Below are 16669 nucleotides of genomic sequence, written 5' to 3'. Positions count from 1 at the left end.
TGCATTTCCTTAATTATAGGTGAGTTTTGCTTGTTCTTTCTTTATGTATGTTGATACCTTCAGTCAAGTATGGTGAAGCCTGGGTAGCATTCTTTCCCTTTAAAGTGAGTTGATTTTATTATTTGAATCTCCGAGAATAACCTTATTTTTAGGGAATTCCCTGGCAGTCCAGTGGTTAGAACTCCGCACGTCCACTGCAGGGCGCACGGGTTCGATCCCTGGTCAGGGAACTAAGATCCTGCAATCCAAGTGGCCAAAAAAAAAAAAAAGAAAAGGACCTTATTTTTAAGCACTGAGAAGACATCTCATTGTGACCATTATTCATTTATTGAATAAACAGGGTTCACAGCATTTCTAAAACCTTGAGATAGATAGATAGAGATAGGTTGAGATAGATTGATAGGTAGGTAGATAGGTAGGTAGGTAGGTAGGTAGATAGATAGATAGATAGATAGATAGATAGATAGATAGATAGATAGATAGATAGAGATATTGCTGCTGGGGTGTTTGACAATGACATCATTCAAAGCAGATGGACTGGGGACTGGCCAGCCCTCTCACCTTGCAATTAATTGATGCCACATGTTTTTTCATTGCAGCAATTCAGCTTTGTGTCCTTGCCCACTGATGTGCTGGAAATTGAGGTGAAGGACAAGTTTGCCAAGAGCCGCCCCATCATCAAGCGCTTCTTGGGAAAGCTGTCGATGCCCGTTCAGAGACTCCTGGAAAGACATGCCATAGGGTAAACCTTGACCAAGAGCTCAGTATCACTAGGCAACAGCCAGCAGGCCAGGCCCAAGGGAGGCAACAATACAGTCTCATAGAGACTTGAACTGAAAAGGTGGTGCTGTATTTCCTTGGCTTCTCCCATTAATTATGTTGTTGAGCTACAACATTTAATTAAACAGACCCTTCCCTTTCCCCTAGTTTGCGTACCACTGGTTACTTATGCAAGAGAGTAAAAATTCCTAAGGCACTATAGTGAAAGAAGCCCTTAATGCAGCATTTTTTCTGTACAGATAGAAATTAAAATTTGTTTTACTACGAAGGATAACATTTCATTCATATGCCTGTCTTGTGTGTAGGATTTAATCATTTGTGACATTTCCATAACAAGATGAAATGCTGGGTTACTAGACCAGAGCGCCTTAGAAAACACTAGTATTTATAGAAAATGCTAGATAATATGTATGAAATTTTAAAAGCGTAAATCCTTATGGTGCAACCACAATTATGTTGCTTGCATAGTTCAGTTGTATATGAGAATATGTTTCTGCGTTTTGTATCTTCTACATTCATGTGCATTCAGGGTTCTCATTAAACTCTGACCAGATAAAATCCTTGTACATAATATGTATTTCCATAGGTAATGGCAACTATATTTGAAAACACTAACTCTCTGGTCATAGATATGCCTCAATGCAATACTTAGAATGATATCAAAGGAATGAGGAAAATTATGTAGAATTTCCAAGGGTCTTAATTTAAAGCTCTTTGGATTTTCAGAAGGACTTTGGAATCACTCACAGTTATCATAAGGACATGTAATCAGAACTTGATAGCATGTGTGCAGCTGTGTGCACATAGACATGTGTTAATTCTCAAGCCAAAGGGAGTTGATATTTAGGAAGCTACAGTCGTGTGTCAAACAAGGTGTTTGCATTTTCCACTCAAACAAACAAACAAACAAAAATATACCTAAAGAACGTAAAGCTGTCTGTGGCACATAGGGACTAAATGATTCCAAACTGTTCATTTTTAAAATAGCAAACCGTATGCCTTTTAAAATAAAGGCAGCTCATGGGACTACCCGGGCGGTCCAATGGTTAGGACTCCGCGCTTCCACTGCAGAGGGCGTGGGTTCCATCCCTGGTCGGGGAACTAAGACCCACCATGCCGTGCTGTGCGGCCAAAAAAATTTCTAAACTAAAGCTCAGAAAGCTCCCTCGATCCCTTGGCCTGTAACATCACAGCCCTCAGCTCTCTGCCTGGCTGGCTGCCTCCCTCCCTCAAGTCCTCTACCCACGCCTGCCTCAGCCTCACATTGGAAATATCACCGCTGCCTTGAGCCCTTTATGTAGTGGTCCTGCCTCATGCCCCCAGCTGGATGTAAGCTATTTAAAGGCAGCGGTATGCATTACCTGCTGTGTATCACCGGTAGCACTTTTTACATGGAAGAGGCTCAAAAAATATTTGTTGATAAAGTGAGTGGAAAGCAAAGGAAAGAAAAACGTGGAAAACAAATGCAAAGCATGATCGATTTAATTTTTGTCTCACTGTCTGATGGTCTTTAGGCCTCCTCTGATTCCAACGAGGTTTGGGGTTCAGGATCTCTTATGGTCGTAGTAGACCTACCTCATAATATTGACCAAGGCCCATGTCAATATTGTAGCTCATTCTATTTTCCCTGCATATAATGCTTTATTTAATGGGCTTCCTAGAAACTCCAAGCATGAAACCAGGGCTTCCCAAATAGAAATACTAAGTCAGTGGATCACTGGGATATATGCTGTTTCCTAATGCTGGTGCTTTCTAGGAAGAAACATTAAAACACTACCAGCCAGTGACTTATCTTTTTATTGGAATGTCACAAATGAATAAATGGAGTGACTACAGAATTATCTAAGTAACAACTGGTTTGGGAATATGTCTTTGTTATTATTGGGTAGAGTGGATTTGTTCATTTCTGAATATCCCAAGGTAATCACTCTTCCTATTTAGGCGAAGGTAGGGGACCATGTCCTCTGCTGAAGCTGCATTGTTGATGAAACTATAATAGCAGAGTTTCAGGTTGATTTCTCCCTGGATAACTGTCTTCCTAGTAATTAAAAATTGCCTTGAGTAGGAAGAGGGAATGGTGCCAGAGTCCAGGGTGGAGTTTCAGAGTCTCTCTGTGGGACCCTGGAGTTGGTGTAATTGGAGGTCATGGGCCAGTGGACCCAGCCCACAAGTCTTGCTTTGCTCCGTTCTGCAGCAGGTCCCTTTCTGAACCACTCCACAGGGTCCCTGGTAACCAGGACAGCATCCTTCCGTAGATATTAGATATAGATAGATAGATAGATATCGCAAGACATGCATCTGCTGCTGGCACTGTCTATTGTTAAGGGCATATTTGGAAAATATCAGCCTGCACAGGAAAAGCAAGCAAAGGATATCCATATCTTTTCTTTTTTTTCTCTTTTTCTCTAGAACACAGGTTGGCAAACTTTCTGTAAGGAGCCAGAGAGTAAATATTTCAGGCTGTATAAGTCATATTGTTTCTGTCCCAACTCTGCAGCTCTGCCATTGTAGCATGAAGTCAGCCCAGACAAGAAGTAAACTTAATAATAAGCAAGGCTGCATTCTAATAAAACTTTTATTTATGGAAACTGAAATTTGAATTTCCTATCGTTTTCACATGTCACAAAATACTACTCTTCTTTTGCTTTTTTTTTCCAACTATTCAAAAATGTGAAAAGCTCATGGCCTTATGAAAACAAGTGATGGGCCAGATTTGGCCCACGGGCTGTAGTTTACTGATCCTGCTTAGGAGTATTCGATAAGGATTTTCTTGAAGGTTTTCATCGCTGTTGAGCAGATGTACTTTCCCATCTTTCCCTTAGGACCATCTCATATGTACCCGAGCAGATCACCACCTCCTAAGAGCAGGGCCTCCCTGGGCTTGGCTGCTTCACCCACTGACACAGAAAGCACACTGCGTGGTCTTTAGGAGGACAGGTATTGACCAGATCTGTGACGGTGCTTATTTCCTTCTAGGGACAGGGTCGTCAGCTACACACTTGGCCGCAGGCTTCCAACAGATCACGTGAGTGGACAGCTGCAGTTCCGATTTGAGATCACTTCCTCCATCCACCCAGGTATTTTCAGCATGTACTTTCACGTGTTGTCCTAGCCGAGTGTCATAACATGGTTCCTTTCCCCAAAATACAATAACCATGGTTCTCTCCAGTCATGTCCTAGGTTTTGTGGTTCTCTATCTGTCTTCTCCATTTGAGGCCTGGAAGCCAGTGATCTGTTCTGGAAGCCAGGTTGCTGTCCCCCTTTTTATGTTTTTTATTTTTATTTTTTGGCCACACCACATGGCTCGTGGGATCTTAGTGCCCCGACCAGGGATCAAACCCCGGGCCCCCTGCGGTGGAAGCGCAGAGTCCTAACCAGTGGACCACCAGGGAAGTCTCTGCTGTCCCCTTGATTGAGAGGCTCCTCTCCATTCGGTGACCCAAAGGTAGAGGGTTAGACACTCGAGTGGGAATTGACAAAGAGGCCAGCGTGGGTATGGAGCCATGTCTAATTTATCATTTTACTCCCAGCATCCACATAGGACTTGCTCAATAGATGTTGAAACATTACATACATGAGTGAGTGAATGAAGGTGATACATGTCATAGTGTTGAACTGCGATTACCCAGTGGTTTTTTACAATATCGCAGGAAAAATGAAAACTATAAGTTGGACAGAAAACTTGAGAATCATGCCGTGTTCAGTTTTTCAGGCCAAAACATATCTCCAAATCAGAATGATGAGATGCCTCTTTATTCCCCTCTTGCTCTTCTCCTGCAACCCCCCTCATAAGTGTAGATCACACTGAGAATTGTCTGGTCCTCCTGGGCCACATTTATAGGTTGCCATTAAAGCTAATAAAGCTTTTGAGAGTTCAGGGTCTGAAGTTTATCACTGCCCGCTCATCAGGCAAAAGTTGCGCTTTTCTATGCCCAATATACAAAGCAGATTGTAAGAAAACACTTGACTGTTTCGTCCTTTCAAATCCAGCGTTTTCTACACTCTGAGAATAAAACTGACTCTTCCTTCAGTGTAGCAGTAAGGACAGCTTTACAGTGCACCAGAGAGATTGCTTTTCTTCGATGAGTGACTAGCACTAGGGCTTGAAATGGGAATTCCTATCTGGCAGGGATGCCAGTAGAGCAACTGGGGGAAGGTAGAGGTAAACCATGCTTGCTACTCCTTGAATGGGTGCTTGGTATGGAGACCTGCTTTATCTTCCACTGCAGTAACTGCCGTATGTTGGAAACCTTCCAGTCTGAGCCACTGAATGACTGTGGTTGCTCCCATCATTGGCCTTTCCTTCTCTCTGGTCTCCTAAGAACCCCATTCTGCCACCCTGGGGGACCCAGCCATAGTAAACACTCTGAACCAGTATAATTAGTCCTGCCTGGAGCCAGCAAGGAACTATAAACCGTGCCCCCCATCTCTGAGGTCTTCCATGTAGCAAACATTTATGTGCCCAGAACTGGGGTAGTGCTAGGCTTTGGGCATTTTAACCAAAAACTGAAGTTCCTTGAAACAAAATTCTCAAATATATCATGACTGCAAGTTGTCCTTAACATAAGGAGAACTCATTCTTGCAGTATTTTTAGCAGAGCTTTGGCCAAAGGGAAACCCTCATCAACCCCTACCTCCAATATCCTAAGGCAGAAATCCCTAGGATGGCTCAGTCCGCCAGAGCAGACTAACACTACAGTGACATTTTCTTCTTGTCCGCAGATGATGAGGAGATTTCCCTGAGTACCGAACCTGAGTCTGCAGAAATTCAGCACAGCCCCACGAATAGCCTGGTGGCAAGCAGCCTTGGGGAGCCCCCTGGCACTAATGCACCAGAGCCCTCGGGGACCTCAAGGCGGGAGCAGCTGGGCCAGGGCAGCGCGGCGGGCCCTGCAGGGAACGAGAGCCTGGAGCTTGCCAATCTGGTTGAGGCAGCCGCAGGTACCACGGAGGCAGGAGACGATGGCACGGTCTGTGTGAGGCCTGAGGGGGCTGGGGAGCTTCCGGCCCCCTGGCCAGAGGACACGGAGCCCGCCCTGAGCGCGGAAGAACTGGCCGAGCGGCTGGACCTGGGAGGGGAGGCGGCCCTACCCGGGCTGCTGGAGGACGGTCGAGCCCCGGGCAGCCCCGGGGAGCCAGTGGCCGAGGAGGCGGCGGCAGAGAGCCGGGCTGGGGGGCAGGAGAAGGAGCAGGTGGAGGAGGAGGAGGGGGGCGTGTCTGCCCTGGGGCAGGGGGAGGACAGGCTGCCGCTGCGGGCTTCGGGGAAGAGGAAGAGCAGGCCGTGCTCCCTGCCTGTGTCTGAGCTGGAGACGGTGATCGCGTCCGCCTGCGGGGAGCCCGAGACGCCTCGGACCCACTACATCCGCATCCACACGCTGCTGCACAGCCTGCCCTCTGCGCAGGGCGGCAGCGCGGACGAGGACGGCGCGGAGGAGGAGGCCACCCTCAAGGATGCGTCGGAGAAGGAGGCGCTCAGCGAGGTGGACACGGTCGCCGCCGCCGAGCCTCCGCCCCTGGAAGAGGATGGAGAGGCCCCCGAGGGGACCACTCCAGGCGCGGCGCCCCCGGGCCGCTCGGGCTTGGCCAACGGCTCGGTCCCAGATGGCGACACGCTCCCCAGCACGGGGAGCGAGAGCGACTCCAGCCCGCGGCAGGGCGGGGACCACAGCTGCGAGGGCTGCGACGCCTCCTGCTGCAGCCCCTCGTGCTACAGCTCCTCGTGCTACAGCTCCTCGTGCTACAGCACCTCGTGCTACAGCAGCTCCTGCTACAGCGCCTCCTGCTACAGCCCCTCCTGCTACAACGGCAGCAGGTTCGCCAGCCACACCCGCTTCTCCTCCGTGGACAGCGCCAAGATCTCCGAGAGCACCGTCTTCTCCTCCCAGGATGACGACGAGGAGGAGGAGAACAGCGCCTTCGAGTCGGTGCCCGACTCGGTGCAGAGCCCCGAGCTGGAGCCGGAGTCGGCGAACGGCGCCGGGTGGCCAGACGAGTCGGCTGCCCCCACCGGGAGCGTGGCCAGAACCGTGGAAGGTCTGGAGTCCCCCGTGGCAGGGCCGAGCAGTCGGAGAGAAGGTTAGACCTCACACCCGATCAGAGAGAAAATAGGACCACCAGGGGGACGCAGGTCTCACCAACATGGTTTCAAAACAAGAGGGAGAGGCTCAGTCCCCAATGAGGCTGCTGCAGCAGCTGCGTGTGCCTGTCCTGTATGTATATGTGTGCATGTGTGTATGTGTATGTCAGTGTTCCAGACTGTGGGTAGCTGACACCCCGCCACTGCTCAGATACACACCAAGAATTACAGCTAGTTGGATGTGAGCGTATACTTGTGTGTGTGCTTCTCGGTTTTAACTGATCACTGGTTATAGGGTACATGTTACCCTCTAATCCTGACAACAACCAGAGCATCAAGGCTAGTATCAGATGATATAAGCAGGCAATGATCATCAACATTAGGTGGATAATGTGTCAGTATCTGCTGGTCCCCAAAACGTATTGAAGATTAGCAATAAATGTTAATATAACTGGAAGAACATTGAGATGACCTGTTTTAGAATTGAACTAACCTGTGTACAAATGGATATGTATAGGCTACATGTATGTGTCATGATTTCTGTCTCCTCGATTCTGTTATTGTTGTTGGTTTTGTTTTGTGTTGTTTCGGGGGTCTGGGGGCTATTTTGGCTAATGGAAGGGAAGAATAACATGAATGTGTAAATCGCTTTGTCTCAAGTAAGATTCGAATCCAGTAGGTGCCCCCTGTAGTTTCAAAATGTATTCCGTGTCTTAACCAAAGACCTTCCTTCTTAGTCATGCCTGTGGAATCATATATAAAATTAATTTGCATTTCCTTATCCAGAATTGGGAACCACCTTCCAATCAAGTGACAATGACCTCAAGGGAAATAATTTAAAAGTCACATAATAATATGAAATAATTCAGTTGTTTTAAAAGAGAAAAATATAGAGTCTGCTCTTTTGCTGTTCTAATTTGTTTAAATTAGCCTCCAAACAAAATGCGTTGGTCTTGTCTCTAGACTGCAGGCTCATCAAGGGCCAGAGTTATAGCTTCTTTATGTTTGAATTCTCAGCACCTAAACAAATGCCTGGCACCTACAAATTTTTACAGGAACTAACGTGAGCTTAAAAGAAATAATTTTAAGTAGTTAACAATGCCCAATTCTACATTTTAGAGAAAGAAGGGGTGAGGGAAAGTGGCACATAGGATAAGGAGAAGCCCAAGGAAATTGGTAATAAAGAGACACAGGGAGGAAAACCATAGTGGCATACAATATGGAAAGGCACCCGTGAGTGTGAGAATGGGGTGGACAATTCCTTTCTTTAACAAGGTTGTTTTGAGTCCCTTCTTCGTTCTGAGCCAGAGGCTTTGTGCTGGGCACAGGAAGATGGATTGGCAGTAGATATGTGTGGAAGGCACTCAGTAATTACAATAGAATTACAAATAAGTATATTACAAGGAGTTTGGGGGATACACCCATACAAGGGCACAACTCGGAGCTGCCAGGGATGTTTAGACCAAAGTTCAGCAAATTTTTTCTGTAAAGGGCCAGATAGTAAAAATTTTAGGCTTTGTAGGTCAAGAGGCAAAATCAAAAAACTCTTCTCACCCAAGGGGTACTTTTTAAGACAGTTTTATCCTTAGAAGTGTAATAACCATTCTTAGCCCGGAGCCATACAAAAACAAGGCTGGATTCGGAGTTTGTCAACCCGTTGTAGCCAATGGGTATACTTTGAGCGCCATGTTGGGAGACAGTCCACACATGGGTAATTGAAAATTGACTCAGTATACATTGATATAAAAGCATGTTTAACAACAACAACAAAAAAAGACACTGCCCATGCCTTTGAGGGCCTAACAGTCCAGCAGGGGGAAGCCATCCCCTTAACTGAAAGGACAGGAAAATGTTTCAGGGCCATAGTGGAAGTCTGTGTTTGTAAAGAAATTTCTAGCTTCCTGAATTTTTTGCAGATTGTAAACTCGGAAAAAGTTAAGAAGCACCTACATGCTTCACTGTGGTGGTTACCAAGGGCAATATGAGGATTCCTGGGAAGGACTGTTGATCTCACAAAAGCTGTGCATACCTTGGCGTGTGACTTCCTCCAAACAGTTCTCCTCTCCCTTGGTAGTGAGTCCCCGGGGCTAATGGGATCGGCGTGGCAGATCTGTCCCCTACTGACCACCATGTTTCCAAGAGCACCTGCTCAAAGAAAGCACATGTGCCCGATTACATGCATGTGTGCCCTCTTCTCCTGTAAGAGTCTCTGCTGCCCCCTCACCGTGAATTTGAAGATTGCAAATTCTTGCCCAAGGTTAGCCAAGGTAGATGTACTATATACATGCCCACGCAGATGAGTCTGCAGCAATTTGTGGAGGATGTCTTCTTTATCTACTTTTTGCTGCTTTTCCCTCCATAAAAACCTTTTTTTTTTTAATCTCAACATAAAATGGTTTTTTAAAACCTGCAGATCAAATGAAAAAAGTAACATAATATGATTATGAGCTCAGCCCTGCCATCAGGCTCCCCTGGGTTTATATTCAGTCCCCCCACTTCCCAGCCATGACACCTTAGCCAAGTTACCTAACTGCTCCAAGCCTCACGTGTAAAATGGGTGCAAATGTAGAACGTACCCTAAGGGGATTATCGGAAAGATTCAATGAGGTGATTCGTATGAAGCGCCCAGCCTCTCACTGAGTGAGGGTTCCTCCAGGTAGATGAGCAGTGAGACTCCCTTTTAAATTAGAATAAGTTTCCTTCTCAGAAGGTCTAGCAGGTCTGACACTTGCTTTGTGTTTGAGACGAAGGGGATGGTGTGGAGCCGCGGCCTCTGGCAGAACAGAATTGCTTGCTTCCTCTGTGCGCTCCATTCATTCCGTTGGCCGAGATGCATCAGTCACATCAGTGCGTTTGCTTGGGGTTCACAGGCAGGTGGGGTCAGCTCCATTAACTCCAGCAAGCAACACTATTATGTTTCCACTAGCTTGGAGGAGTAATTAACCTGATTGGTTGAATTAATTATGATGAGGTAAGTTTGTTGTTGTTCTTTTTTTTTTAAGAAACTAAATTAAACATGCAGCAGCTGGTGACATAACAACTGTACCATTGTTTTTTTTAGTTTCTGACACTAAACGTATATAAAGACAAACATGAGTGTGGTATCCACTAAATTCAGAGCCCAGCTTTGAAACAGGAGTCAGTTTGCAAGGAGCTATGTGCTGGCATGAGGGGCACCTTCCTTGACTTTCCTTAGTCTCCAGGGACCCCAAGAATTTCAGTCACACACCAGAGTTTGCACAAGAAATAATGTTATATATTTAACATTTAAAAGGACCCTTTGTTCCTGAATACATCCCTGTTTTTGTTTTCCAATTAGCTCTAGGAATTAAATGGCTAAATTAAATCCACCTAACTTCCTTCCTAGCTAATTTCTTTTATGTTTTTAAATCAGTTCTGTGGATCTAGAGTGAGAAGAAATAAGCATCCTTTCCATGTATGGACATTCTGGGGAATATTTTTGAAATTTGAGATCCCACGAAGATCTTAACCACTGTTTTTCACAGTTGCTCTCTTTTTGGGCCAAGGAATAATGGAACACTTGGTATTTGCATCAGCCATGGAGGGCAGAGGAAGGAAAAGTCCTGACCTTTGTCCTCTGGCCAATAGGGGCTACTGTGAGAAATCCAGGATGGTATTAGTGGGGAGTTACCAGTCTGAGAGCTGTCTCGTGGCCTGGGCCCTTCTAGCTCCACAGAGATCAAGAGCAATTGCCTCTGATTATGTGACCCAAACAGCTGGTGCTGTAGGCCTTCCATCCACATGGCCAGTCTACAGGCAGTGTTACCAGGACCCGAGGACATCATGAAATAGGAACTCCATTGTACAACATTGTTCAGTTCATCATAAGTCTGCCTGAGAGTAACATTAGCTGTGTCTGTTAAAATTGAGGGTGCGCATTCTGTGGATATGTTTATTTCTAAAATTTCTCCATGTCTGTCTTTCTTCTTCCGTCTATCCCACTTCTGTGTTTCAAGTTTTCCTGTCTCGGTCTTCCTGCCTCTTATCTACTTCCTTCGTCTCTTGTCTTTTTCCAGAACACCCTGGCTTATCAGATTCTTCCTCAGAATAATCTGGAACAATCACAAGATGCCATAGCTCCTTGGCTCCGTACCCCAGCCCCTAGCTTCCATACTACAAGAAGTTACCTTCTTGGCCCACTTGTTCCTTAACCCCATCTCAGAAAGGCACCAGCTAAGAGTTTCATTCCAAACACAAAATCTCTGAAAGATGGCCTCTGGGTAGCCCTCTGATGAAACCTATCCAAACAAGGAGCTGTCATTTTTGCACAGACCCCTTGAACTTTTATGAGACCTTATAAATGCTGCCCTTCCCTCCAAAAGGCCTGTTTCTTTTCCTGGGCTAAACTCAGGCTCTGCTCATTTTCTTTTGTGTCCCTTTCTGATGCCACCTTCCCCTCAAGAAAATACAGGTGGTTACAGAATCAGACCCCAATCCTACCTATTGGTCTGTTGTGGTACAGATCACAGCCATGGAGTGTTTGGCTGTTTTTTTCGAGTTTCTTAAAAAATATAGTTCCCTCTATTCACTGGCTCATGAATGACTCTGTATGTAGCAAACTGACACAGAAAAAAATCAATTGCCTGCTCTTTTTTTTTTTGAATTTTATTTTATTTTTTTATACAGCAGGTTCTTATTAGTTATCCATTTTATACATATTAGTGTATATATGTCAATCCCAGTCTCCCCAGTTGCCCACTCTTTGGGGTTTTTTCTTGCAGTAGTTTGTTTTACAGTCATGCTTTTTTGCTGACGTTGCCATGGCAATGAATGAATCTGAATGTCTCGACTATCTTGTCCATAGGTGAATGTCCTATACTCCATAATTCCCAGCCAGTAAGCCAGCTTCCTTCCTTGAGGCCTGAACATCACCACTACCCAACAATCGATGAGCCTCTTCCACCAAGTAAGCTTTAGTTTTGAAAATCTATGTTCATAACTCTTCCCATCAAGTCTAAGCAGGTCAGTATCAACTTTGTATATAAACATCCAAACTCTTCCTCCACTCCATACCTCACACTGTGATCAAAAACCAATATGGCGCCTACCGTAGAAATTGGTTGGTTGGTTGGTTTTTTGTCGTATGGTTTCAGGATGTGATCTTAATGAGAAAACCCAGTATTTTCAGCGCCCTTCAACTTCTGAAATGGAGAGCATTTCTTTACAAGACTTGACTAGTCCTTGCAAACTGTTCATGACCCTTAATTCGCAAATTTTACTATATTATATTTAAAAGTTTGCAGTTCAAGATGGAATAATCCTATTATTCTCCATGGGACCTTTTATGGTTCGAGCATCTCCACGTAATAAAACATTTCAACCCACCAGGACCCATGAACTTGCATTTTCCTTACTCTAATTTGCACCAATAGGTGACAGCCTCAAATTTTTTCTGTAGTTCTTAGAGGTTTCCAGGCAAAATATCATCTTTAGGGATAGAATTCAACAGCACATTTCCCTGGTAACTGTAATGTGTAATTAATGATTATCTAACTGGTCATTTGAACTTGGGAAAATCAATCTCTGTGACTCAGTTTTCTTATTTGTAAAGTAAAGCTTTAATTTTCTCATCTGCTAAATGCTAGATTTGGACTAGGTAGTCTCTAGATATCATTCCAGTGTAATTTACCCTTATAATATTCCCTTATATATAACATTTGTAAGAAGGAAATGACACCCCAGACGTTATATATTCACTTAGCATCAGATATGTTCATGAATTCTAGAACATCCCTGTTTTGGTTTGGGCTCATTTTTCAAGCAAAGATAACCTTTAAAATTTGATAAATTTTACAACTGCAAGATCTTTCCAGGATGCAAGGAATCAGTGTTTCTTTACATTCTTTTGCCTGTGCTTACATTAAGCCGTTACAGTTTTGAAAGAAGAAAGGTTTATTCCTTAATTCATCTATTCTTGGCAATGTGATATATTTTACATTTACACCATTCTTCTCCTATTCAATTGTAATTTATCAGTGATAAACAGTGTCTTTAATATGTAGGATTACTTAAAGGAGTACCACATTTGTTTGGAGAGACCAAGACAAACATTATGTCCTTTAACTTTTGATGCCTGATTTCTTTCTTTATACATTGATTTATGGATATTCCATAAATGAATAGTAAAATTTCAGTGTCACTAGAGATACTTCCTACTTAGAAAAATACCTATAGCATGTTCTCTCCAAGAAAGGAATATTTTCCCCACAACAAAAAAACCTATCAATGGGTGTGTACATGAATTGACCTTCAACCCATGCAAGAGTAATAACTAGTTATACATACAGATATTATAAATAATTGAATATAATATATTCTGTTTTAAAGAATTGCTTTATATAAGCTACTTTTGACAATGAAAACAAATTTCTTCCAGATAGGTTTCAATTTTCTGTCCATGTGACACTGAAAAATATTAGAAAAGTTGGTAGTGAAGCTAACAACTGAATTTTCTTAATCTCACGTAGTACATGGATGACTTCATCAGATAGTTATTCATTGAATAAGTATCTGTTGAATGCTTACTCTATGCAAGGTACTGTTCTAGGTAAGCAAAAAAGGCAAAGATCCCTGCCCTCAAGGAGCTTACAGTCTAGGCTGGTAGAGACAAATAATAAACAATAAAAAGAATAAATGAAGAAATAGTGCAGCACGTTAGATGGTCTTAAGTGCTGTGGAAAAACAAAAGCAGAGCAGGGTAAGGGGAATCTGGAGCATGTGGTGGTGGCTGGTTTGCCATTTTAAATAGGGTGGTCGGGTACACTTCGCTGACAAGGCAACATTTGAAGCTAGACTTAGAAGTGGTAAGAGGGTTATCCACCCAAGTATTGGGAAGGAAGAGCTTTCTGAGCAAACAGAGCGGCCTGCCTGGTGGGTTTGAGAAACAGCAAGAAGGTCAGCGTGTCTGGATGGAGCAGATTTGGGAAGTGAGGAAGCAGCAGGTGAAGAGGTCCGTCTATCGGGGGCCCAGATCCCCTAGGGCCTTGTAGACCACTTAAGGGTTTTGGCTTTTACTGTGGATGAAAGGGGGACGTTGTAGGTTTTTGAGCGGAGACGTGGCATTGCCTAACTTAGGACTTAAAAGGTTTTCTGTGTTGGCATTAAATCGTGAGGAGGAAAAATAGAAGCCTGAGACCCAACATAACGTTCTTGCAGGTGAGAAACAGTGGTGGCCTGAGCTGGTGGGGAGCAGAGGACGTGGTGAGAAGTGGTCAGATTCTGGCCAGATATTTTGTGGGTAGATTTGCTGACAGATTGGATGTGGTGTGTGAGATAAAGAGAAGGGTCAAGAATGACCTCAAGAGTTTTAACCTGGAAGGATGGAGCTTCCTTTAACTGAGAAAGGAAGAGAAGGCTGCAGATAGAGCAGGTTTGGGTGGGAAAGAGCTGAAGCTTGGTTTTGATCGTGTTATATTTGAGATGTCATCCAGGTATGAGTGTCGAGAAGACAGTGAGATGCAACTGAAGTTCAAGATAAAGGTCTAAACTACAAACATGGTATTGCACTTGTTAATGTAAAAGTACAAATTTACAGGCTTTTCTTGGTATAATAATTAAAATAGGATACATTATTAGGCTCTACGTTGTTCTTAGACTTCATGGAAAATATATAGTTTAATATCTGACAAGGCTCCCCAACCACAAATGAATGGACACACATGAATGACTCTAACTGTCCCAAGGTCATCCGTAAAGGTATCATTTTCAGGAGTCTGTTTTGGCATCACAGGGCCAAGTCCATCGGACATGCTGAGGCCTGAAGTTCCATTCGGAACATGTTTTCTTTATGCGATACTGTTTATACAGTACGTGAAAGCAAATTCTTTACAAAGCAACCCAGAAAACACACTTAGAATCTCTAATTGCACTTAGGTGTTATTTTCTGATTATTTATAAGAGTTTTAATTAGCACTCTGCCTTCCAGATAGTTAATGTATTGACAAGAGGGCCTAACTGTCTGGCTTGCCATTCTTTTTCGTGTGTGCCTTGGAAATATTGAAACTCATAGAGAGAAATTATTATTATCGCTGCACCATACTTGAGTTATTTTCCTTGGAGAATCTATGAGACTGGAGGCTTGTCTTTGAAGGAATCCTTCCTTTACTGTGGGCACCTGGAGGGCAGGGATGTGTGTTAGTCAGCAATGTGTCTTCAGGACCTGGCATGGTCTCTAGTTCATAGTACAAGGAAGAGTTTGTTCAACTGAATTGAGTAGCACGATACTCTTCAAAGATTAATGCTCATTCTTTGTTGGATGACAGTCATGTTGGGTTCAAGAAAAAAAAAAAAACACCCAGTTGCTGCTAGTTTGGAAATCACTGAAATTTTTTAATGTTTGGCTCGAGATTAATTACCTAGTAGTTACACAAATATACAATTTCATCAATGAGCTAATTAACATTTACAACTAACAGTTGACAACTGGATCATCTAGTAGTCAATTTTAATCACAACCTTCTAGAATATATTTATACAATCTGACCACATTTTTTTCCTTCAATTTGTCTTATAAGTTGAATTTGGTGTTTTCTGGTATTTTTAGTTTTCCTTGGGCATTATTTGGCAATCCCTCAAGTAAATGTCAGACATAAGCCATAACGTTCTCAAACAGCTGAACCACACAGATATCAAACCATAACTATACCAAATATATTGAGTTTTTCATTTTAAAAACAATTGGGCGTTGCTATGTCATTACCTGAATGATACTTTTTCAACAGAATTGTTAAATATCTGACCTACTCCCAAAAGCTATGGCTTTTCTCACTTAAAAGCCTGAATGGTTTTCCTCATTTGCAGTCATTTTTGCTTTTTCTTCTTTAGTCTAACGTATTTTTCAGCATAACTTTATCATGAAGCTGTTATTTCCACCACAGTTTTACATGTGGACCCTAAAAGCTTTGCCCATCTCTGTACAGCAGACATTGCTCATCTTTGTTAAGCTCAGGTGTGTACATATGACTTCCAGCTCTCTCAGTTTTGAGGACTTTTTCATCCTATCACCCCAGCCCAGCTCCTACATTTATCATGGACTGTATCATCTATGCTTCCACCTTTTAGTTTGTTGCTGTTGTTTAAATTTGAGAAGTAAAGGAATTTAGCTTTATCTTGGGCTCCCTCTACTGTTTGGGATAGTTACTTATCAACAAAGAGATACTTCAAAGCTAGTTAATAGTCGTGATTGGTTTTGTTTTGGTCGAGAGATATTTGGCAACTACAGGTGGGTTGAACATACACTGTGAATTCACAACTCTAAGTATTGAATGTGTCCATTCTTTCTCTCAAGTGGAATGGCAATCAGTTAAGGCTGCTAAGTATTAGCTAGAGGTTATATGAAGCTGCACATACAGTGCATTTTAGAACTGTAGTCAAACCTGGTTTTACTATGAGGGCCATTATTCCCTTCTGAGCAGCCATCCTCCATCAGATTTAGCAAAGAAAGGATTTTTCCAGCATCAGAGTGTCAGCTGTCACCGGAGGACATTTCCAGTCTTCCAGCTGTCATTTGAGTAGCCAAGAAAATTGACAAGATGGAATTTTTTAAAGAAGGAAATAAACATTCCATTTTCTCTTTAGAAATTGTTAGAATTTTAACACAGGTCATACTTGAGTAACCCCAGTTACTGTTTAAAATGGCCCAGCAGAGAATCTGAGTCCCATGGGCTCTTTTCTGGAATGCCAACTCCGTACCAATGCCTCAGAGGTCACCCAGGTGCTCTGGGCAGTGCTTGGTCTTCAGCAAGTCACCAGTGGTGAGTTCTAACTGCAAAAGACCTGGAAGTGGTGTCTGTT

At 43.5% G+C, this 16669-nt stretch overlaps 1 protein-coding gene across 3 annotated transcripts in view; it reads left to right on the top strand.

Moving 5' to 3' along the window:
* HECW1 (HECT, C2 and WW domain containing E3 ubiquitin protein ligase 1) overlaps positions 1 to 16669 on the top strand; it is a 475998-nt gene that overhangs the window by 359041 nt on the left and 100288 nt on the right. For all 3 annotated transcript variants that reach the window (XM_082473396.1, XM_082473395.1, XM_082473397.1), the window contains 4 exons: positions 600 to 742; positions 3757 to 3857; positions 5503 to 6855; positions 11682 to 11783. In XM_082473396.1, the coding sequence (XP_082329522.1) occupies positions 600 to 742; positions 3757 to 3857; positions 5503 to 6855; positions 11682 to 11783 (1699 nt within the window). The remainder of the gene's footprint in view (positions 1 to 599; positions 743 to 3756; positions 3858 to 5502; positions 6856 to 11681; positions 11784 to 16669) is intronic.

This window comes from Balaenoptera physalus, assembly GCF_965194825.1.
Source record: "Balaenoptera physalus genome assembly, chromosome: 8".
NCBI classification, from domain to species: domain Eukaryota; kingdom Metazoa; phylum Chordata; class Mammalia; order Artiodactyla; family Balaenopteridae; genus Balaenoptera; species Balaenoptera physalus.
This window is presented reverse-complemented; position numbering and strand designations above follow the sequence as displayed.